The sequence below is a fragment of the Panthera leo genome, chromosome D1, assembly GCF_018350215.1.
Source record: "Panthera leo isolate Ple1 chromosome D1, P.leo_Ple1_pat1.1, whole genome shotgun sequence".
Lineage (NCBI taxonomy): Eukaryota > Metazoa > Chordata > Mammalia > Carnivora > Felidae > Panthera > Panthera leo.
In genome coordinates, this window is record NC_056688.1 from 25,965,772 (window position 1) to 25,991,370 (window position 25,599).

The 25,599-nt window shown below is 36.7% G+C and overlaps 1 protein-coding gene across 2 annotated transcripts in view; it reads right to left on the reverse strand.

Annotated features, from left to right (window-relative positions):
- ARHGAP32 (Rho GTPase activating protein 32) overlaps positions 1-25,599 on the reverse strand; it is a 198,658-nt gene that overhangs the window by 105,579 nt on the left and 67,480 nt on the right. For both annotated transcript variants that reach the window (XM_042904540.1, XM_042904539.1), the window contains one exon: positions 10,516-10,602. In XM_042904540.1, the coding sequence (XP_042760474.1) occupies positions 10,516-10,602 (87 nt within the window). The remainder of the gene's footprint in view (positions 1-10,515; positions 10,603-25,599) is intronic.

The following is a 25,599-nucleotide window of genomic DNA, read 5'->3' on the forward strand; positions in this document are numbered from 1 at the left end:
TAAAATAGTAAGTACTTTATTAAGTACTTTATAAAGCAGCAATGTCTTACACTAACAAACCTATACTCACAGAACAGAAAAATCCTGAAGGATTTTCATTGGAGTACACGTTAGAATAAATTCTTGAAACAGCTAGGTTTAAATTTGCCATTTTAAAAGTAACACTTAAAAGCTGAGAGGCACCTGGGTGGATCAGTCGGTTAAGCATCCAACTCTTGATTTCATTTCAAGTCATGATCTCACAGGTTTGTGAGTTCAAGTCCCGCACTGGGCTCTTTGCACTGACAGTGCAGAGACTGCTTGGGATTCTCTCTCTCTCCTCTCTCTCTGCCCCTCCCACACATATACTCTCTCTCAAAATAAATAAATAAACTTAAATAAGTAAGTAAGTAAATGCTGATGTTCACTTACTTGCTAAAGAATAAAACAATTGAATATAGAGTGGTACTGAGACATATTACCATTGACATTATACTCATAAGTGATTTATTCCACATAGTGGGGTTCAATTACTGTGAGTGCTTATCTCATTTTGGGCTTTTTAAAATTAGTGAATGTTCAACACTTAAGACAGTAAAGGTTTTTCTAGTATCTTCTGACATATAACAATTTTTTTAGAATTTCTATTAATTTTTATTAAATTCAAAGTAAACACATTATGTTTTCTGAAAAGTAGGGGATAGACAGAGGAAAAATTAGTATGATTTTCAGAAAAGATAAAGTATTACCATTCAGATTCAATATTATGACACAAGAGTGTTTTTTCATCCACACAAGCTAATCTGTTTGTTCTACACAATACACTTTTTCAGTTTGTTTACTTACAGAACAGAATAAAACGATAATGGAGGGAACATCTGAAAAACAATATGCCTATATTGGTTAAGACAACTTATTCTAATTTTTTTTAATGTTTATTTAGTTTTGAGACAGAGAGAGAGAGAGAGAGAGAGAGAGAGAGAGCGCGCGTGAGTGGGGGAGGGGCAGAGAGAGAGGGAGACACAGAACCATCTGTGTCAGCACAGAGCGTGATACGGGGCTCAGACCCATGAACCATGAGATCATCACCTGAGCTGAAGTCAGACACTTAACTGACTGAGCAACCTACGCACCCCAAGACAACTTATTCTAAATCGGGATTAGTATGAGAGGCAGGGAGTTGGGCAGGGCATTAAAGATCTATTTTCCAAGCATCTGAGAGAGTCACTTTATTTGCTTTTTAATGTTTATTTTATTTTTGAGGGAGAGCAAGTGAAGGAGGGGCAGAGAGAGGGAGAACGAGGATCCGAAGTCAGCACAGAGCTGACAAGCTGTGGGCTTGAACTCATGAACTGCGAGATCATGACCTGAGCTAAAGATAAATGCTCAACCGACTAAACCATCCAGGTGCCTCAAGAGAATATCACTTTAAAAATGCTTAATATTCTCCTCAGACACACCAATGTGGCTAAATGAGAGCTGTCTGACAGGTATCTGTTCCAGGACCATGTTATACTAGATTTTAATATTGTAACAAGCACTCGGACTATATAATGACTTATCATTGTAACCAGATGGCCTAGACTACTTCCCACAGAGGCTCTAAATTTGAGGCTTCCACTTAAAGAGCCTCTGAAGACTTCCTCGATCTGAAAGAAAATAGACATCCAGGTCCAGGAAGTAAAGAGAGCCCCAAACAAGCTGAATTAAAGAGAACCACACCAAGACACATAATTTAAATGTCAAAAATTAAAGATAAAGAGAGAATCTTAAGAGCAACAAGAGAAAAGCCAGTAGTAAGTATAGGGACCACCCATAAGACTATCAGCTGATTTTTCAGCAGCAAGTTTTCAGGCCAGAAGGAATACGCATGATATATTTAAACTGCTGAAAGGAGAAAACCTACAACCAAGAACAGTCTACCAGCAAATTTTTCATTCACAATTGAAGGAAATATAAAGAATTTTCCAGACAAGCAAAATTTTAAATTTTCACCACTAAACTGGCATTTTAAGAGAGTTAAAAGGATTTCTTTAAGCATAAAAGAAAGGGCCATACCTAAAGTAAGAAAATTATGAAAGAAAAATTTCACTGGTAAAAGCTAACATGTAGTAAAGATGGTCAATCAACCACTCATAAAGCTGGTATGAAGATTAAAAGACAAATGTAGTAAAATCAACAATATCTACAATAACTAGTTAAGGGACACATTGAGTAAAAAGCTGTAAAATATGAATTCAAATACATAAAGACATGGGGATGGGGAGTAAAAATGTAGTATGTTCAGAATGTGTTCTAACCTAAGAGACCATAAACTTAAAACAGACTACTATATGCAAAGAGTGTTACATATGACTTCATACTGACTGCAAAAATCTATACTAGATACACAAAAAATAAATAGAAAGGAATCCAAACATAACATTAAATAAAGTCATCAAGTTATGAGGTAAGAGAACAAGAGAAGACATACAAAAACAATTAGAAAACAATGAACAAAATGGCAATGAGTACAAAACTACCCATAATTGCTTTAAATGTAAATGGACTAAATGCTCCAGTCAAAAGACAATAGGCAACTTAAATGGATAAAAATGTAAGACCCATCTATATGCTGCCTACAAGAGATTCACTTCAAACATAAAGATACATACAGGCCGAAAGTAAAAAGATGAAAAATAATACTCTATGCAAATGTAGCAAAAAGAAAGCTGGAGTAGCAATACACCTATCAGACAAAATAGACTTTAAGACAAAGATTATGAGAAGAGACAAAGAAAAACATTACATAATGATAGACATCAATCCAACAAGATAATGTAACAATTGTAAAATATCTCTATACTCAACACAGAAGCCCCTAAATATATAAGGCGAATATTAACAGACAAAAAGCAAAAAAACAGACAGTAATATAGCAATAGTAAGAGACTTTAACACCCCATTTACATCAGTGGATACAGTGTCCAGACAGAAAAATCAATAAGGAAACAGTGACCTGAAACAGTGTTTAAGACAAACCTGACATACATATATGTACAGAACATTACCAAAACAGCATAATACACATTCTTTTCAAGTGCACATGCAACATTTTCCTTGACATATCACATGTTAGGCCACAAGACAAGTCTCAATAAATTTTAAAAGACTGATATCATATCAAGCACCTTTTCCCACAACAACAGTATGAAACCAGAAATCAATTACAAGGCAAAAACTAGAAAAAACACAATCATTTCGAGCCTAAATAACCAACTGGTCAATAAAGAAATCAAAATAGAAATAAAAAAAGTATCTGGACAAAAATGAAAATGGAAACACAACAGTTCAAAATCTTAAGGGAATAGCAAAAGCAGTCCCAAGAGGGAAAGTTAGAACAATACAGGCCTCCCTCAAGAAAAAAGAAAAATCTCAAACAATCTAAACTTACACCCACAGAAATTGGAAAAAGAAGAAGAAACAAAACCAAAGTTAGTAGGAGACACAAAATAATAAAAATCAGAGCAGATAAATGAAGTAAACACTAAAAAACATCAGAAAAGATCAATGAAACTAAGAGTTGATAAACCTTTAGGCAGTGGTGCCTGGCTGGCTTAGTCAGTGGAGCTTGTGACTCTTGATCTTGAGTTGTGAGTTTGAGCCCCACAATGGATGTAGAGATTACTTAAAAAATAAAATCTGTAAAAAAACAAACATATTTAGCCAGACTAATCAAGGAAAAAAAAGAAGGGAGTCAAGTAAATAAAATCAGAAATGAAGAGAACTTACAACTCACATCCCAGATATACAAAAAGTTATTAGACTACAACAATTACACATCAACATATTAGACAACCTACAAAAAACAGATAAATCCCTAAAAACATAAAATCTTCTAGGACTTGATCAAGAAGAAAAAGAACATCTGAACAGACCAATTACTAGTAATACAATTCAATCCATAATGAAAAACCTCCCAACAAACAAAAGTCTAGGGCCAGATGGCTTCACAGGTGAAACTGGAGAAAAAAAAAAAGTAAAGAAAACTGAATACCTAGCGTGCTTAATCTATTCCAAATAACTGAAGAGGAAAGACTCCTTCCAAATTCATTCTATGAACTAGCATTACTCTGATATCAAAACCAGACAAAGACACTACAAAGAAAGAAAACTGCAGACCAATATCCCTAATGAATGGAACTATAAAAATCCTCAACAAAATATTAGAAGAATAAAGTTAACAGTACAAGGATCACACATCATGATCAAGTGGGATTTGACAGGGATGCAGAGATGGTTCAATATCCACAAATCAATCAAAATGATACACCACATTAACAAAATGAAGAATAAAAAAAACACATCATTTCAATAGATGCAGAAAAAGCATTTGATAAAATTCGACATCCACTCATGATAAAAACTCTCAACAAAGTGGTAATAGAGGAAGCATACCTCAACATAATAAAGGTCATATGTAACACAACTACAGATAAAATCATACTCAATGGCAAAAAGCTGAAGGCTTTGCCTCTAGGATCAGGAACATGTCAAGGATGAGGTCTCACCACTTTTATTCAACAAAGTACTGGAAGTCTTTGCTATAACAATCAGATATGAAACAGAAGTAAAAGGAATATAAACTGGTAAGGAAGAAGTAAAAACTGTCACTATTTGCAGATAACATGACACTATATATAGAAAACCCTGAAGACTTCACAGAAAAACTCTATCAGAACTAATGAATGAGTTCAGTAAAGTTGCAGATACAAAATTAATATAATTAATATTAGATAATTAATATAATTAATGAATTTGATAATTAATATAATTAATATAAGAAATCTGTTGCATTTCCATATACTAATAACAGAAAGAGAAATTAAGAAAAAAATCTCACTAACAATTGCATTAAAAATAATAAAATACCTAGAAATAAATTTAACCAAGGAGGTGAAACTCCTATACTCTGAAAACTGTAAGACATTAATGAAAGAAAGATGGCAAAAATAAATGTAAAGATGTACCATGCTCATGACTAGATTTAAAATTGTTTCACGGTCTATACTACTCAAAGCAATCTATAGATTCAATGTAATCCCTATCAAAACACCAACAGTACTTTTCATAAAACTAGAACCCTATCAAAACACCAACAGTACTTTTCATAGAACGAGAACAAAAAAATTCTAACATTTGTATGCAACCTCAGAAGATCCAGACAAAACAATCTTGAGGAAGAAGGACAAAGCTGGAGGTATCATGCTCCTAGATTTCAAACTACACCTTTAAGCTACAGTAATCAAAACAGTATAGTACTGGCACAAAAAGAGACACATAGATCAACAGAACAGAGTAGAGAGCCCAGAAATAAACTCATGCTTATATGGTCAATTAACCTATGACAAAGGAGGCAAAATATACAATGGTCTCTTCAATAAATGGTGTTTGGAAAATTGGAGAGCTACATGCAAAAGAATGAAACTGAACCACTTCCTTACACCATATATGAAAACAAACTCAAAATAGATTCAAGACCTGGGGTGCCTGGTGGCTCAATAAGTTAAGTGTCTGACTTCAGCTCAGGTCACCATCTCACAGTTCATGAGTTCGAGCCCCGCCACAGGCTCTGTGCTGACCACTCAGAGCCTGGACCCTACTTCAGATTCTTGCCTCCCTCTCTCTCTGCCCCACCCCCACTCATGCTCTGTCTCTTTCTCTCTCTCAGATAAATGTTACAAAAAAAATTTTTAATGGATTCAAAACCTAAATGTAAGACCTGAAACCATAAAGCTTCCCAAAGAAAACACAGACAATAAACTCTTTGACATTGGTCTTAGCAATATTATTCTTTGGATTTGTCTCAAGCAAGGGCAACAAAAACAAATATAAAAAATTGAGACTGGGGCGCCTGGGTGGCTCGGTCGGTTAAGCATCCAACTTCAGCTCAGGTCATGATCTCACAGACTGTGAGTTCGAGCCCCGCGTCGGGCTCTGGGCTGATGGCTCAGAGCCTGGAGCCTGCTTCCGATTCTGTGTCTCCCTCTCTGTCTGCCCCTCCTCCGTTCATGCTCTGTCTCTCTCTGTCTCAAAAATAAACGTAAAAAAAAAAATTTTTTTTTTAAAAATTGAGACTACATCAAACTAAAAAGCTTTTTTTTTTTTTTTTTTTTTTTTTGCCCAGAGAAGGAAACCAACAACAAAATGAAAAGGCAACCTCCTAAATGGGAGAAGATATTTACAAGTGATATATCAAATAAGATATACATATACAAAGAACTCAAATAACCGAACACACACACACACACACAGAAAAACAATCTTATTTTAAAAATGGGCACAACACCTGAACAGACATTTTTCCAAAGAAAATGGAAGAAAATGACCATACGGATGATCATGAGACATATGAAAAAATGTTCAACATTGCTAATCATAGGAAAATGCAACTCAAAACCACAATGAGATGTTACTCCCACCTGTCAGAAGGGATAGTATCAAAAAGACAAGAAATAACAATTGTTGGCACAAGGATATAGAGAAAAGGAAACCCTTATGTACTGTTGGTGGGCATGTAAATTGGCGCAAACACTAAAAAAAAATAGTGTAGAGGTTCCTCAAAAATTTAAAAACAGAAATACCCTATGATGCAGCAATTCCTCTTCGGGCTATTTACCCCCCCAAAAAACACAAAACACTCATTCAAAGAGATAATATATGCACTACTGTGTTCACTGCAGCATCATTTACAATAGATGTGATAAGGAAACAACCTAAGTGTCAACTGAAAAGTGAATGAATAAAGAAGTTATGGAATATAGGTACATGGAATATTACTCAGCCATTAAAAAAAGAATGGGATCTTGTCATTTGTGACAACACAGACAGACGTTGAGGGGGTCATGCTAACTGAAATAAGTCAGACACAGGAAGACAAACACCTTATCATTTAATTTATATGTGGACTCTAAAAAACAAAACAAATGAACAAACAACAAAACAGAAACAAACTCATAAATACAAAGAACAAACTGGCTGCCAGAGGGGAGAAGGGTGGGGGATGCATGAAATAGGTGAAGGGGATTAAGAGATATAAAATTCCAGTTATAAAATAACTAAGAGGGATGTAAAGTACATCATAAAGAACAGAGTCAATAATATTGTAATAACTGTGTATGGTAACAGATGGTAAGTATACGTATCATGGTGAACATGTACCACATGTAAATGTCAAATCACTATGTTGGTACACCTAAAACAATATAACATTGTATGTCAACTATACTTCAGTATATTAATTAATGAATGTTTACAGGGAGATTATAACCAACGGAGGAATGCTTTATAAATAATTACATAAAACTGTATATATATCTCTGTATCCAATCCTAAAATACAACTATGGAAAACAAAGCAAGAATATACAAAAGTGTAAGCAGAGACTATATCAGGGTAGTAGTGTTACGGCAATTTTATTCTTTTTTCTCCATTTCCCATATTTTCCAAAATTTCTAAAAGTATTTTTATCCTAAAAACCTATAACCCACACTTCTAAATGAGAAAAAAAAAGACACATATATATGTCCTAAAATATGTACACACGAACTCTCTCCACTGAAGTCATACAAAGAAACTTGACTGTCACTCTCAGTGCGTTTCTGTAATTCTTTACTACCATTTACAATATGCTTGCAGATTTCAGAGTAGCTAACCGAGTATAAATCATATTAGACAACAACAGTAAAACAAACAAACAAACAAAAACACTAGACTGAGGTTCAAATCCTGGTCTTTCTCTTTAATTTTATGACCCTGGGGAAGTTATTAACATTCCTGAGTCTTCATCATGTGTAAAATGAAACACAGACTACTTACCTCACACAGTTGTTGTAAGAATTAAATGTTGTACTGTATGTCGCAGTATCTGTGTACTTATATAAACACATAGGTAATCAAAATGCCTACTGAATTTGTATCAATTCAGTATGAAAGACATGGTTTACATTTCTGAATTCACAATTTAATAAGAAATAAAAACTTGAAAGGCAGAGATGAAAGGACAATTAAAGTTTCAAAGATAAGACCTAAGAGAATCAGTATTATTTAACCTCCAAAAAGCTGGAAAAAAAATCCACAGTTTTTTCAGAATTTTCACAGAAAATTGGCCATTTTCTAGGATAAAAGAACAGGAGAAGAGTGGGTTCAGATGAAAGACAAATACTTGGGTTAAATAAAAAGAATTCCAAGTTTACTTTAATTAAAAATTAGAAATTAGCAAAAATATGCAATATGTGAAAAAGTGGTTTCTCGTACAGATTACATCAGCATGTAATGGTGATCATATCCTATCTGAAGACTAGGCAATCTCTTAAGTCTGTTCTAGATTGTAAATTCCACCGACATGCAGGAAAAACTGATCATCAGGAAACTGAAGTCCCTAGAAGTTAGTGCTAAGATTTTACAGAACTTAGGAAAGCCACGTCAGTAATTTGGGCTTCAATTCCCTCACTGGCAAAAATGAGAGGGTTTGACTATGAGTCTCTATAATTTTAGTTATTAAAAAATATATATGATTCTAATTTAATACGATTTATGGCCAACACATATGGCAAGAATACAGAAAGTAAGCCGGGAGGGGAGGGGGTGTGCATCAATGATTACTTTCAGTGCTACAGAGAGGTACAATGGCATTATCATATTGCAGTAAATTACTACTTTGATGTAATGAATAGCGTACCAAGTAGTCTGAATTTTTTTAAGCAGCTTGACAAGATACTTGCAACCAGGAAATAGTCTAAGTAGCTAGGTAACTAATTCACTAAGCATAATCAAGTGACAATTATACATTCTGGCATATGGTTCCAAAATACCATGCTTACCTTTTCAAGTTCACTTAAAAATATGGTACCAGTATTTATAACATTTTGATTTGCTTATGAGAAAACTATTTGCATTGTCAGAACATATGAAAATTAATGGTGAGAAGGAAAGATGCTAAAAGATGTTAGGTCATAGAGGGATTAATAAATTCATTATTGACATGCCACTCATGTACTCTAGATAAAGAGGATATGATTTACACTAATGTGTGAGTAATGGTTCACCATAGAACATGTGAAACTTTCACTTAAAAATTAAGTCAAGAAATAGAAGCATTTTTTGAAACATGACACAAAACAGTGATTCAGAGCTGCCTACTTCCTCAAAGGAACTAATATGACACACAATAAAACATATTTAAACAATATGAAACTTTGGCCATCTTATTTCTATACAAGCTAAAGTCAATTTCCAATCTCATATTCTTACATCTATAAATAAAGCACTAAATTCTGAAAGGTTCTCCTTAAAGTCACGAAGACTAAGAAGTCAGGGATTTCTCATGAGATAAGCATTAGATTTTTCAAGATCATATAATTTTTAACTTCAGGTGAAGGAATAACACTTTTTGAGGGGAAAAAAACATAAATGCCCTTATCTAACTCTTTCCCAAAGAAAACTAAAAACTTTGCACAAAAGAAAGCCTCCCTCAAAAACACTTACTTTACAATTATGAACTTAAAACTAGACATAAGGCTTAATGAATGTAAAGTAAATTAACAGGAACTAAACTACTTAGTTGACAGAGGAAATAATGCTACAATGACCCTTTTTAAATCTCATTAAGAGAAGTCACAGTAATTACACTCACAACAGTTTTATTTTTTAAATTAAAAAAAATTGGAATGTTCATTTATTTTGAGAGACACACACACACAACGTGAGAATGGGGGAGGGGCAGAGAGAGAAGGAGACACAGAATCCAAAGCAGGCTTCAGGCTCTGAGCTGTCAGCACAGAGCCTGATGTGGGACTCAAACTCATGAACCATGAGATCATGATCCGAGCAGAGTCAGACACTTGACTGAGTCACCCAGGCACCCCCCTCACAAAAGTTTCAATACTAAGAGTCAAGAAACAGTGCCCTTCTAAAACACACACCCCCCTATATACACCACATACACTACAGACACTATAGTGAAACGTACTGTCTTGGTTAGAAAAGTGAGCATCTCAGGCAGAACTTCATCTGCTCTTTTACTGTGATAGGGGACCAGTAGCTGATTCATTTAATCTAATTGTCAATAAACGATGTATTTCCTTTACTCTTACAAGAAGAGCTTTCAATTATGTCTGTAAATTAAGTATCTGTAAGACTGATTCTATTAATTGTTTCAACCCTGAGTACATGCAGAACTGCCAATATGACGGGGACAAAGAATAAAACAAAACATCTGTGTTGCCATCGTCACTGGTATTCATCCACAAACGTCTAAAACCTTAAAAACTTTCTAAAGATGCAGATAGAAGATATGCAAGTTACAATACTAAACTGTGCACTCCATGTAATATTGTACGAACACATTTATCTCTTTTTTAAAGGATACCATTTATTTTCTTAACAATAGTCATGCAGTGTCCAATTCCACTTCAGTATCACACAGGTATCTTTCTGCGAATTCTATTAGCCATTGAAGAAATGCACTAAAAGGAGCCTCCACATCCACAAAATTACCTGACAAGCAATGTGCACGAGGTAGACCAGCTCTTTAGATTCACAGCCATTTTTCGTTACTTCATTCTGTTCTTCTGAAAGCGAAAGCTATGTCAAAAAAAAAAAAAAAAAAAAAAGGGCAGAAGAGAGGGAGAGTTGTGATTAATGACGAATAAACGAGGCATTCAGTAATACTTGAACCCTCACGTTAACTTGCTCTAAGATAGGCCTTTTAATGGAAATCTACTGCTTACGGAAGACAAAATGAAGAATTCAGGATTTTTCAAAAACTACGTTTCTAAGAATTGTCTTTGTAACTTAAATCTAAACTAGCACAACTGCATAACAGAAAGAAATAAAATACATTCATTCATGAGTAGGTCTTCACCTCCTTATTTAGCACATATGTGAAAGGAAGGCAGTAAGGCAGGCACTGAGAGACAGCATGCCCAAGGGGTTAGAGAGGGCTCAGGCTTTATTACACAGACTGGAAACTGACTTCCCAGAGAATAGTCCGGGCCTGCAGACACATGTCACTTCAGAATTATGTATGTCTGTACACTGGATTTTACTTGTTTTTAAACCAGCAGCTCAAATTTAGAAATGGGGTCGTTTCATAGGAAAAATACACATTTTGACTTCTTTGAAAAATCAGAAAATCTGAAATATCGGACCCATATTCTCATATGAGCAACAACCGGCTGGAACGGAAAAGTGACCAAACCCTTTAAAGGAGGCATGTATTCTCCAGAAGACTTTGCCACAGAATTAATTGCTCTTCATTTTTTCCCCAGTATTTAGGCTGAATGTTCATTGTCATTCATCATGCCACTTGCTCTGTGACTTTTTTCCACATACAATTCTCTTCTCACATTTATATTATGTTTACAAACTCTGCTCCAGAGACACACAGCCCTGAGTTCAAAAGTGTCACTAGCGGGGCGCCTGGGTGGCTCGGTCAGTTGAACATCTGACTTCGGCTCAGGTCATGATCTCGCGGTCTGTGAGTTCGAGCCCCGCGTCGGGCTCTGTGCTGACAGCTCAGAGCCTGGAGCCTGTTTCGGATTCGGTGTCTCCCTCTCTCTCTGACCTTCCCCCGTTCATGCTCTGTCTCTCTCTGTCTCAAAAATGAATAAATGTTAAAAAAAAAATTAAAAAAAAAAAAAAGTGTCACTAGCTAGCTGTACAATATTGAGCAACCCATATAATCTCACATCAGGAAAATGGGAATGAAATAATAATGCTTATTCTCAAGTTTGTGAGGATCAAATGAGATAATGCACAGAAAGTGTTCACCAAGATGCCTGGTAGTCAGTAAGTACTTAATGTTACCTATCATTATAGCTAATATTATAAAAATAAAATATGAAGACATAGTCTCTATTTTTGAAAGCAGGATCACTGAGGTATTAAAAAAAACATTCTGGTCTGAAGTAGAAGTTCGCAGGATAATGATTATTCTCACACCAGTCAAAATAAGGCAGATTCACTACAAAATCATACTTTAAAAAAAGGATTAAGGGTGAGAAAAAACCTAAATGAACTAAGTTGTAGAAAGTGACAAGACATTCATGAGACAGAAGAGACTCATGGACGTGCTCAGACTCATGGACGTGCTCAGACTCATAGACATGCTCAGAAGCCTGGTAAAGATGCAGGAGGATAAAGAACGTGCATTAGACAGGGTTAAGCAGAAACCAGCCAAACCATGAAGACCGCATATGGACTAGAGTTGATGAACTAAAATTCCAACAAAAATCTTGTAACAGAGAGACAATACCCACCCCCCTCCCCAGGTATATAGACAGGGTCAATGCACCAACAGCTCGGGCAAGAGCAGGAGAACAGAGACAGATAAACCAGGAGAACGGAGAGAGATGAACCTGTGCAGTGTGTGAAGTCTCCCCGAGCACACGGCAGCTAACCAGTGTAGACAGGGACAGGGCAAGAAAGCGCAGAGGGCCCTCTGAGGCACTCAAGACTGAGACAGAGAATGAGCGCATGCTCTCCCTTAGGTCAGAAAACTGGTGGCTTAGCAGTAAAGCATAAATAGATCGTCAGATATCTCATCAATTTTCACTTTCCCCACAATGGGAAAAAAACACACAAGATTTCTAAACATCCAAACCATAAGGGAGAATATAAAACTTTAAAATGACAGCAACTACAGGGGCGCCTGGGTGGCTCAGTCGGTTAAACGTCTGACTCTTAATTTCAGCTCAGGTCATGATATCACGATTCCTGGGATCGAGCCCCATGTTGGGCTCCACACTGACAGGACAGAGCCTGCTTGGGATTGTCTTTCTCCCTCTCTCTCTGCCCCTCGTCCACTCATGTTCACTCTCTCTCTCTGGAAATAAACTTAAAAAAAAAATTAAAAATAAAAATAAATTAAAATGTCAGTAACTATAAAATAAGTAAAGACTAGAAATAAAATCAATCTTCCTAAACAGAACTGGGGGGAGGAGACGGTCAGGAAGAAGAGAAGAAACTTCCCCCAAAAGGCAAAAAGATGGATGTGGAGGAACGAACAGCAAAGACAGATGGTCCAATGATGTCAGTAAAATGGCAAAGTAGGCAACTGCAAATCCCAGTCCCTTCACAGAAACATGAACAAACAAGCAAAAACTCTCCCAACCAACTTTCGCAGTATGCTAGAATACAGTAAAGGTTTACAATCACCATGAGAACGCTGAATCAAGAAAAAGCCAACTTAAAAACTCTGTGGCATTTTCACCCACCCTCGCTCCACTCCTCCCCATCTTGGCAGCACTCCTGTGGATAGCAGTCCTGGCCCCAAGTACGGGACCCCCTTTCCCTGGGTCCAGAAGGAGGAGAGACATCATTGACAAACGACTGCATGTCCCTTCTAATCTGTCTGGCAGCTACATGAAGAACCGACACACGGCACACATCTCTTTTTCACCTAACTTGGAACTCATTCAGGGATTTAAAAAAGCAGCGTTGCTAAGATATTGTAAAATAAACTAAAAGTCTTCAGTCATATGAAGCAAAAGATTATAGTCAGCTTAAAGCCCAGGAGAAAGAGCTGAGGAGAGAGGCTCCTTGGGAAACGAGAGCACTCTAGAAACCCATGGACATGTTCAGGCTGGGACACATGCACGAAAGACAGGAGAAGACCTAAGCTTTCACCTCTACTCTCCAGGCTGTCAGAGCTGTAAAAAGCCCGGTTCATTGCTGAATGAGTGCCCCAACACAAAGGAAGTATGCAAAGACTGGAGGAAGTGGCTTTTTCTTTATTTTATTTTTTATTTTTAGTTCTTGGCATTCAGGGAATTCCCTGACAAAATACTACCTGAACACAAGTAAAAGAAGAAAGACTTCAGTGAGCACATATGACATGGAACACGATCTTTTCAAAAATAGTCTGTTAAAGTCACTAAAAACATAGACTGCAGCCCTCAGTATCAAAAACAGCAAACCTGTGGTGAGGGATAGAATCCAGTTCCCAGGGTTACCACATTATAATATCCAATGTCCAGTATACAACAAAAAAATCACAAGATATACAAAGAAACCAGAAGGCATGAGTCATTGACATGAAAAAAATAAATAAATAAACCAATAGAAGCTATCCCTGAGAAGTCCAGATATAGGACTTAACACATATTAAATGTACCACACGAAACGCACTCAAAGAAGTCAAAGAAACCACAAAGAACTAAAGGAAACATGAAAAACAATTTATAAATAAATGAAAGTATCAAGAAGAAACAGAAAGTAAAAAAGGGAACAAAAAAGGAATCTGGGGAATGACTAAAAATTCTAACTAAAGGGATCTAAATACTAACTAAAACTAAAAAATGCACTAAAGGGATCAACAGCAGATTTGGGCAAGAAAAATCAGCTTACTGAAAGACAGAATAAGTCAAAACACAGGTTTCCCTCACTATCCAAAAAGTAGAGCATTCCTTTAACCTTTACATTTTTTTTTTAATGTTTATTTACTTTTGAGAGAGACACAGAGCACGAGCAGGGGAGGGGCAGAGAGAGAGGGAGACACAGAATCCGAAACAGGCTCCAGGCTCTGAGCTGTCAGCACAGCTGAGACACAGGGCTCGAACTCACAAACCGTGAAATCATGACCTGAGCCAAAGTCCTACGCTTAACCAACTGATCCATACCCGGGCACCCCCCACCTTTTTTTTTAATCTTTTAATGTTTATTTATTTTTGAGAGAGAGCCTTTGAAACCTTTTAAAAGGCAAAATGGTATAAAGCAAAGAGTATCCCCTGCCTTTCAAAAGTCTACATTACACCACCTTACTTTTACGAAAGACCTCTGTTAGTTGGTACCTGGTTTTGCTAACTGAAAGAAATCCAAAAAGGGTTTTCACTTTTATGAAAAAAAGTCGTTACTCTACTAATGTAGGTCTTCATCAAAGCAAAGTGGTAAAATGAAAAGTTTCAGAAAGCAGCATAAACCTATATACAGTCCAAAGAACAGAAAGAAAAAGTTTTTAAAAAGTGAAATGTAGGGCACCTGGTGGACTCAGTCAGTTAAGTATCTGACTTTGGCTCAGGTCATAATCTTGCCATTCTTGAGTTTGAGCCCCGCACCAAGCTCGCTGCTGTCAGGCACAGAGCCCACTTTGGATCCTCTGTCCCTCTCTCTCTACCCCTCCCCTGTAATAAATGAACATTTTTTTTAAAAAGGTGAAATGTTACTCAGGAACCAGTAGGACACCTTCGAGAAGACCAACATATGCATTATGAAAATCCCAGAAGGCAAAAGAGAAAAACATAAAGAGATTATAGAAGTCATATCAGGAAAAAGGAAGAATATGGGGCTCCTGGGCAGCTCAGTCAGTTAAGCATTCAAGTTCAGCTCAGGTCATAATCTTATGGTTGGGGAGTTCAAGTCCCCATCGGGCTCTCTGCTGTCAGCACAAAGCCCACTTCAGATGCTCTGCCGCCTTCTCTCTCTGCCCCTCCCCAACTCGTGCTCAGGCTCGCTCTCTTTCTCTCTCTCAAAAATAAATATAAAAAAACAATCTAAGGGGCACCTGGGTGGTTCAGTCGCTTAAGCATCTGACTCTTGGTTTTGGCTCAGGTCATGATCTCGCAGTTTGTGAGTTCAAGCCCCGCATCAAGCTTAACAGTGACAGTGTGGAGCCTGCTTGGGATTCTCTCTCTCTCTCCTCTCTTTCTGCCCCTCTCCCACTCATGTGCTATGTCTCTCTCTCTCCCAAAATAAATAAATAAACATTAAAATATAAATAAAGAAGATGGAAGAACAGGATGAGGCACCTGGGTGGCTTGGTCGGTTGACTGTCTGAGTCTTGATTTCGGCTTAGGTCATGACCTCACAGTCGTGAGATCTAACCCTGCATCAAGCTCCACACTGGGAAAGGAGCCTGCTTAAGATTCTCTCTCTCCTTCTCCTTCTGCCCCTCCCGTACCTGCTTGCCAAGTGCATATTCTGTCTCAACAACAACAAAAAAAATTAAAAAGGAAGATGGAAGGAAGAACAGGAGAGCACAGACTCTAGACCCCCACACAAAAACAGGCATTAGCAACTATCAACACACAAGAATACCTTTCTGAAAATCCCAGAACTTGGGAGGTGAGGTCAACACAAAACTTAGACCACAAAAATTAAGAAAGTCACATCAGAAGGTAAAGAGGAGTGGTTTCACGATGACTATCACCCCTTTCCCAGGCCAGCATAGCACCACACTGAAAGGATTCCCTAGGACTGTGATCATCCTTTGGGAGAAAAGAGCCCATTAGAGATATCCAACTTCCCCAATGCTCAGACGTGATCTTCAGGAGGCCCATTCCTGTCTTTCCTCACAGGGAACACTGAAGGAATTGGCAGAGGGAGACCACCTAGGGTCACTTAGTAACAAAAAAGGGGGGTGCGACACAGAGCAACCAGCCAATGGATACTGGTACCATGACACCGTGGCACCATGCCCCTGCTGGCAACCTTGCCTGATAAGAAAGCCCCACCAGGAGCTCTGCCCATCTATAGAGCCAAAATGCAGGTCAGCCCAGGGGCAACAGTTATCAGTTTTGCCTGGTCAGGGTCTCACCCATACAATTTGTTTTTTAATTCCAATAAACATAAATTGTTATTTTAGTTTCAGGTATACAATACAGTGGTTTGATAACTCCATGTATTATTCAGAACTCATAAATTCCTTTCTCTTAATCCCCTTCGCCTACTTCACCCACTCACCTCGACCTCACTTCTGGTAACCATCAGTTTCTTCTCTTAAACTAAAAGCTCATTTTTTTTGCTTTGTCTCTTTTTTTCTTTTTCCTCCTCATTTGTTTTTTGTTTCTTAAGTTCCACATATGAGTGAAATCACATGGTATTTGTTCTTCTATGACTGGCTTATTTCGGGTAGCCTTATATTCTCTAGCATTATACAATAATCCATGATATTGCAAATGGCAAGATTCCATCCTTTTGATGGTTGAATAATATTCTATTGTATATATATACCACTTCTTTTTTATCCATTCATCTATTAATGGATACACGCTGCTTCCATAATTTGGCTATTGTAAATAATGCTGCGATATCGCTTCTCAGCCTTTGGCTAAGATCAAGGGTAAATAATACTGCAATAAATACAGGGGCGCATGTATCACTTCAAATTAGTGTCTTTGTGTTCTTTGGATAAATACCCAGTGCTGTGATTACTGGATCCTAGGGTAGTCCTATTTTTAATTTATTGAGGAACCTCCACACAGTGTTCTACAACAGCCGTACCAGTTTGTATTCCCACCAACAGTACACAAAGGTTCCTCTTCCTCCACATCTTTACTAACACTTGTCTCTTCAGTTTTTGATTTTAGCCATTCTGACAGATGTGTGGTGATTATCTTACTGTGGTTTTTGATTTGCATTTCTTGCTGATGAGCAGTGTTGAGCATCTTTCCATGTGTCTGTTGACCCTCTGGATGTCTTCTTTGGAGAAATCTTTGTTCGTGTCTTCTGCCCATTTTTAACTGGATTAACTGGTGTGGTTTTGTTTGGTTGGTTGGTTGGTTGGTTTTGTTTTTGGTGTTCAGTTCTATAAGTTCTCATATATTTTGGATACTAACACTTGACTGGATATGTAATTTGCAAATACCTTCTCCCATTCAGTAGGTTGTCTTTTAGTTTTGTTGGTTGTTTCCTTTGCTGTGCAAAAAGCTTATTTTGATATAGTTCCAATAGCTTCTTTTTTATTTTGTTTCCCTTGCCTCCAGAAACATATCAAAAAAGATGCTGTTATAGCTGATGTCAGAGAAATTACTACCTGTGCTCTCTTCAGGGATTTTTATGGTTTCTCACATTTAGGTCCTGAATTCATTCTGAGTTTGTTTTTCTGTATAGTGAAAGAACATGTTCCAGTTTCATTCTTTTCCATGTAGCTGTCTAGTTTTCCCAACATCATTTGTTGAAGAGACTTTTTTTCTTCCCATTGCCTAGTTAGCCTTCTTCATCAAAGATTAATTGACCATAAAATTGTGGGCTTATTTCTGAGCTTTCTACTCTGCTCCATTGATCTATGTGTCTCTTTTTGTACCAGTACCATACTTTTTTGATTACTACAGCTTGAAGTCTGGAATTGTGATTCTCCAGTTTTGTTTTTCTTTTACAAGACTGCTTTGGCTATTCGGAGTCTTTTGTGGTTCCAAATTTTTTAATTGTTCTAGTTCTGTGAAAAATGCTGTTGGCATTTTGATAGGGACTGAATTAAAATGTTTTGTGTAGACTGTTGGGGATAGTATAGACATTTTAACCATATTTTTTCTTCCAATATATGAGCATGGAATGTCTTTCCATTTCTTTGTTTTGTCATCAATTTCCTTCATCTACGTTTTATAGTTTTCAGAGTACAGGTCTTTCACCTCCTTGGTAAAGCTTACTCCTAGGTAGTTTAATATTTTTGGTGCAAGTATAAATGGGATTGTTTTCTTAATTTTTCTTTCTGTTGCTTCATTATTAGTATATAGAAATCCAACAGATTGCTCTACATTGATTTTGTATCCTGCAACTTAACTGGACTCATTTATCAGTTCTACTAATTTTTTGGAGTCTTTCAGGTTTTCTATATATAGTATCATGTCATCTGCAAAAAGTGAAAGTTTTACTTCTTCCTTAACAAAACGGATGCCTTTTATTTTGTTGTTGTTGTTGTTGTTGTTGTTGTCTCATTGCTGTGGCTAGGACTTCCAGTACCATGTTGAATAAAAGGGGTGAAAATGGACATCCCTGTCTTGTTCCTTAAAGGAAAAGTTCTGTTTTTCCCCATTGAAGATGTGTGGGTTTTTCATATATGGCCTTCATTATTAGACATATGTTCCCTCTAAACCTACTTTGTTGAGGGCTTTTATCATGAATGGATATTGTACTCTGTCAGATGCTTTTTCTGTACCAATGGAAATGATCATAAGGTTTTTACCTTTTATCTTATTGATGTGATGTACCAAGCTGATTGATTTGCAAATACTGAACCCAGGAATTGATTTGCATCCCAGGAATAAATCGCACTTGATTGTGGTGAATGATTTTTTTTAATGTATTGTTGGGTTCAGTTTGCTAATATTTTGGTGAGAATTTTTGTATCTATATTCATCAGAGCTATTGGCCTGTAGTTCCCTTTTTTGTGATGCTTTTATCTGGTTTTGGTATCAGGGTAATGCTGGCTTCATAGGAATTTGGAAGATTTCCTTCCTCTTTCATTTTTTGGAAAAGCTTGAGAAAAATAGGTATTCACTCTTCTTTGAATGTTTGATAGAATTATGTGAAGCAATCTGGTCCTGGACTTTGTTCATTGGTAGTTGTATGATTATGGATTCAATTTCATTGCTGGTATTCTGTTCAAATTTTCTATTTCTTCCTCCTTCAGTTTGGTAGGTTATATGTTTCTAGGAATTTACCCATTTCTAGGTTGTCCTATTTGTTGGCTTATACTTTTTCATAATATTCTAACTGTTTGATTTCTGTAGCGTCAGTTGTTATCTTTCATTTGTGATTTTATTTGAGTCCTCTCTATTTTTGATGAGTCTGGCTAGATTGATTTTATTGATCTTTTCAAAGAATCAACTCCTGTTTTCATTGCTCTATTGTTTTTTGTTTTTTAGTTTCTATATCATTTATTTCTGCTCTAATCTTTATTATTTCCTTCCTTCTGCTGGTTTGGGGTTTTGTTTCTTCTATTCCTAGTTTGCGAAGGTGTAAGGTTAGGTTTTTTATTTGAGACTTTTCTTGCTTCTTGAGGTAGACCTGTATTGCTATAAACTTCCCTCTTAGAACAGCTTTTCCTGCATCCCAAAGGAATTTTGGACCTTTGCATTTTCATTTTCATTTCTCTATATGTAATTTTTTATTTCCTCTTTGATTTCTTGGTTGACCTATTTATTGTTTAGTAGTACATTATTTAAACCCTATGTTTCCGTGCTCTTTCCATATTTTTTCTTGTGGTTGATTTCTAGTTTCATAGCATTATAGTCAAAAAACATCCATGTATGACTTTGATCTTTTTGAATTTGTTGAGACTTGTTTTGTAGTTTAATATGTGATCTATTCTGGAGACTGTTCTGTGTACACTTGAAAAGAATGTATATTTTGTTGTTTTAGGATGGAATGTTCTGAACATATCTGTTAAGTCCATCTGGTACAGTGTGTCATTAAAAAACACTGTTTCCTTATTGATTTTTTTTTATTTGGATCATCTGTCCATTGTTGTAAATGTAGTGATAAAGACCCCCACTATTACTGTATTACTATCAACTACTTCCTTTATGTTGGTTACTAACTGTTTTATGATTTGTGTGCTTCCAAAGTGGGTGCAGAAATATTTATAATTGTTATATCTTCTTTCTGGATGGTTCCCTTTAATTATTATTTGGTGTCCTTCTTTGTCTGTTACAGTCTTTGTTTTAAAGTCTATTTTGTCCAATAAAAGTATTGCTATCCTGGCTTTCTGTTCTTTTCACTTTCACATCATTTGCATAATAAATGTTTCTCCATTCCTTCACTTTCAATTTGCATGTATCTTTAGGTCTAAAATGAGTCTCTTGGAGGCAGCATATAAATAGGTCTTGTTTTTTTTCTTTTATCCATTCCATCACCCTGTGTCTTTTGATTGAAGCATTTTGTTCATTTACTTATAAAGTAATTACTGATAGGTGTGTATTTATTGCTATTTGTTACTTGTTTTGTGGTTTTTGTAGTTCTTCTCTGATCTTTTCTTCTATTGCTCTCTTCTCTCATAGTTTGCTGGTTTTCTTTTGTGATATACTTGGATTCCTTTCTCTTTGTTTTTTGCATATCTATTACTGGTTTTGGTTTGTGGTTTCTATGAGGTTTGTATATAACACCTTCTGCATACAGCAGTCTATATTAAGTTGATGGTCACTTCAGTTTGAACTTATTCTTTACTTCTCTTCCACTCCCCAACCTTCATGTTTTTGGTATATGGTGGTATACTTTACATCCTTTTATTTTGTGAATCGTTTGACTGATTTTTACGTATATATTTCTTTTTACTGCTTTTGTGCTTCCCACTTTTCTTACTCTTACTTATGGTCTTTCCTTTCCACTCAAAGAGTCCCCTTTCAATGCTTCTTATAGGGTTGGGTTAATGGTCATAAATTCCTCTAACTTTTGCTTGCCTGGCAAACTTATCTTCTCCTTCTGTTCTGAATAGACAGCCCTGCAGGATACAGTATTCTTGGCTGCAGGCTTTTTGCTTCCAGCACTTTGAATATATCATGCCACTCCCTTTCTAGCCTGCAAAGTTGCTGCTAAAAAATCCACTGATAGCCTTACGGAGTTTCCCTTGTATGTATTGATCTTCTTTTCTCTTGCTGCTTTTAAAATTCTCTCTACATCACTCCTTTTTGCCATTTTAATTATTATGTGTTTTGGTGTGGACTTCCTTGGGTTAATTCTGTTGGGGGATCTCTGTGCCTCCTGGATCTGGATTTCTGTTTCCTTCCCCAGATTCAAGAAGTTTTCAGCTATTACATTATCAAATAAATTTTCTGCCCACTTTCCTCTCTTCTTCTAGGATTCCTATAATATAAATGTTATTTTGTTTGTTGGAGTCATGGAGTTCCCTAAGTGTATTCTCATTTTGCATAATTTTACTTTCTCTCACCTGTTCAGCTTGATTACTTTCCATTACTCTGTCCCCCGGTCACTGATTCATTTTTCTGCTTCCTCTAGTCTGCCATTTATTCCATGTGGTGTATTTTTAATTTCATTTATTGTGTTTTTCATCTCTGTTTTTTTTTTTTATGTCTTTGTTAAGAGTCTCACTGATGTCCTCCACTCTTTTCTCAAGTCCAGTAAATACCTTTATGACTGTTATTTTAAATTCTCTATCAGGCACATTACTTATCTCCATTTCACTTATATCCTCTGCTGTAGTTTTGTCCTATTGTTTCATTTGGGACACCTCTGTCTCATTTTGTCTAACTCTCTGTGTCTGTTTCTGTGTGTCAGAAAAGTCAGCTACAGGGTGCCTAGATGGCTCAGTCAGTCGAAGTCCGACTTCAGTTCAGGTCATGATCTCGCAGTTGACGAGTTCAAGCCTCACATCAGGCTGTGTGCTGACAGCTCAGAGCCTGGAGCCTGCTTCAGATTCTGTGTGTCTCTCTCTCTGCCCCTCCCTGTCTCATGCTCTCTCTCTCAAAAATAAAATAAACATTAAAAAAAATAAAAAAAAAAAATTAAAAAAGTCAGCTACATCTCCTGCTCCTGAAAGTGATGGCCTCATGAAGAAGAGATCCCCTAGTGCCCTGCAGTGCAGTGTTCCATGTTTACTGGAAAGGTGTCTCCTATTTGTGTTGCGTGCACCCTGCTGTTGTGGCTGAGCCCCTTTTTCCTTCAGTCCAGTCATCAGCTGTGGCTCTCTTTGCCTGTTGTGGGCAGTGTTTATCCCAGCAGTGGGATTGAATCAAGCATGACTGGAAAGGGCAGATTCACCAAAGGGCAGGGGGGTGTAGGTAGCAAGTGTTTGCTGTTTCTCAAAGGTGGCCAGTGTATTTACCTTGGGGGAGGAGGAGTGAAATGGCACCTACCAGATCCTTTGTTCCTGGAGGAGTCTCCCAGCCATTTCTGTCTATGGCACAGACTGAGATTAGTAAATAACTCTCCCATATGGCCCAGGTGTTTTGCAAACTACTGTTTCTATGCTGTATCTCTCCTGGCTTTTTGTTTTGCTTGTCTCTTAAGGGCAGGGACTCAATTCCTATTGCCCTGCAGCTCTCCCAGAGCTTTAAGTCCTGCTATCTGTAAGAACTCACAAAATTCAGCCCCTCTAGTTTTCAAAGCCAAATGTTATGAGGATTTGGCTTCCCCACACAGGCTCCTCACTGTGAGAGTCTGTTTCTGTCCCTTCTCTGCATCCACAGATCCCATTCTCCCACAGATGGCCTGCAGGTCTGTTTAGCTCCCCACCCTTCTTACCCTCTTCAGTGTGGCCCCTTCTCTACCTTAAGTTGTGATGTTTATTCTGCCAGTCTTCAAGTTGTTTTCTGGATTGTTTACACTGATGTGAGTGTTATCAAGTGGGATCTGGGGCACAAGGTGGGCTTAGAATCCTCCTACTGTACCATCTTCTCAGCTTCTATCTGTGATTATTTTACATGCAAATGGATTAAATTTCCCAGTAGACTAACAGATAGTAGGTAAATGGATACAAAGTGAGATTCAACTACAATGTGCCTAAAAGAGATTCATTTTAGCTTTAAGGACTAAAATTGAAGAGATTTATAAACTAAAAGTGAAGGATTAGGGAAAAAATACTTCTTGCAAATGGAAACCAAAAGACAAGAGGGGTGACTACACTTATGTCACACCAAGTAAACCAACCTTTAGTCAAAAAGTGTCACAAAAGAGGCGCCTGGGTGGCTCAGTCGGTGAAGCGTCCAACTCTGGATTTCAGCTTAGGTCATAATCTCACCGTTTGTGAGATCAAACTCCATGTGGGCTAATAGCACAGAGCTTATGTAGGATTTTCTCTTTCCTCTCTGCCCCTCCCCACTCACACACTCTCTCATGCTCTCTCTCAAAACAAACTTTAAAATAAGTGTTACACACAAAGGTCATTAAATAAAGACAAAGGGGTCAATTCATGAAGTAGATATAACAAGTGAAAATATTTATGTACTCAACACTAGAGCTCTTAAATATATTAAGCAAATATTTATAGAAAAAAAAAAGGAAGAGTAAAAAGCAATACAACAATAGTGAGGGATGTTAATATCTGACACTTAACATGGACAGATCATCCAGACAGAAAATCAGTATGGAGACGTTAGTTAGACTTAAACTATATTTTAAAAGAAAAAAGACCTAACAGACATATTCAAAATACTCCATCCAACAGCAGTAGAATACGTGTTCTTCCTAAAAATGCACACGAAACATTCTCCAGGACAGATCGCACGTTATATCACAAAATATGTCTTTGGAAATTTAAGAAGACTGAAATCATGCCAAGTATCTTTTCCAATTGTTATGAAATTAAAAATCAATAACAGCAAGCAAACTGAAAAATTCACAAATATGTGTAAATAATATTCTCCTGACCAACAGGTGTCAAAAGAAAAAATGAAGTAAAAAAAATATCTTGAGAAAAACAAAATGGAAGTACAATATAACAAAACTTGTGAGATGCAACAAAAATTGTTCTGAGAGAAGCTTATAGTGATAAATGCCCATATTAAGAAAAAGAAGATCTCAAATAAACAGCCTATCTTCACACTTCAAGGAACTAGAAAAAGATGAAAACACTAAGCCCAAAGTTAACAGAAATAAATAATAAAACTCAAAAAACAAATGAAATAGAAATAAATGAAAAGAAAAACAGAATAAAAGAAAAACAACATAAAAGATCAACAAAATGAGGCACCTAGGTGGCTTAGTCGGTTAAACATCTGACTTCAGCTTGGGTCATGAGCTCACAGTTTGTGAGTCTGAGCCCCGCGTCAGGCTCTGTGCTGACAGCGTGGAGCCTGCTTGAATCCTCTGTCTCTCTCTCTCTCTGCTCCTCCCTCTCTCCCTCTCTCCCTCCCTCTCTGTCTGTCAAAAATATTTTTAAAAAAAGATCAATAAAACTAAGAGGTGGTTTTTTGAAAAGATAAACAAAATTGAAAAACTTTTAGCTAGACTATGAAAAAAAGAGAAGACTCACATAAAATTACATATGAAAGAGACATTATAACTGACAGCACAGAAATACAAAGAATCCCAAGAAACTCCTACCAACAATATGTCAACAAATTGGATAACCTAGAAGATATGAATAAACTCTTAGAAACCTATGCCTACCAAGACTGAACTGTGAAGAAATAAAATTTTAATAGACTGATAACAAGGAGATTGAATCCATAACCAAAAACCCTCTAACAAAGAAAAGACCGGGGCCTAATGACATCAATGGTGAATTCTGTCAAACATTTAAAGCAGAATTAACACCAACCCTACTCAAACTCTTCCATAAAACTGAAGAAGAGGGAATACTCCCAAATTTATTTGATGAAAGTAACCATTACATCCTGATACCAAAAGCCAGATAAGGGACATTATAAGAAAAGTAAGTTATACACCAATATCCCCGATGAACATGAATATAAAATTTCTGAACAAAATACTAGCAAACCAAATTCAACAGCACATTAAAAGGCCATGATCAAGAGGGATTTCTCCCTGGCATTCAAGGAGAGTTCAACATACACAATCAATAAATGTGATATACGACATTAATGGGAGGAAAGAGAAAAGCACTTGATCAACTCAACAGAGGCATAAGAAGTATTTGAAAAAGAATCCAACATCCTTTTATGATAAAGATGCTCAATAAATTAAACACAGAAGGAATGCACCTCAATAATGAAAGCCATATGTGAAAAACCCACAGCTAACATCATACTCAACAATGAAAAGCTGAAAGCCTTTCCTCTAGGATGAGAAACTAGACAGGAGAACCCCTCTTGCGAATTCCATTCATCATAGTACTGGAAGTCCTAGCCAGAGCAATTAGGCCAGAAAAAGAAATAAAAGGCATTGAAATCAGAAAGGAAAAAATAAAAATGTTTGCAGATGACATGACCTTATACTTAAAAAAAA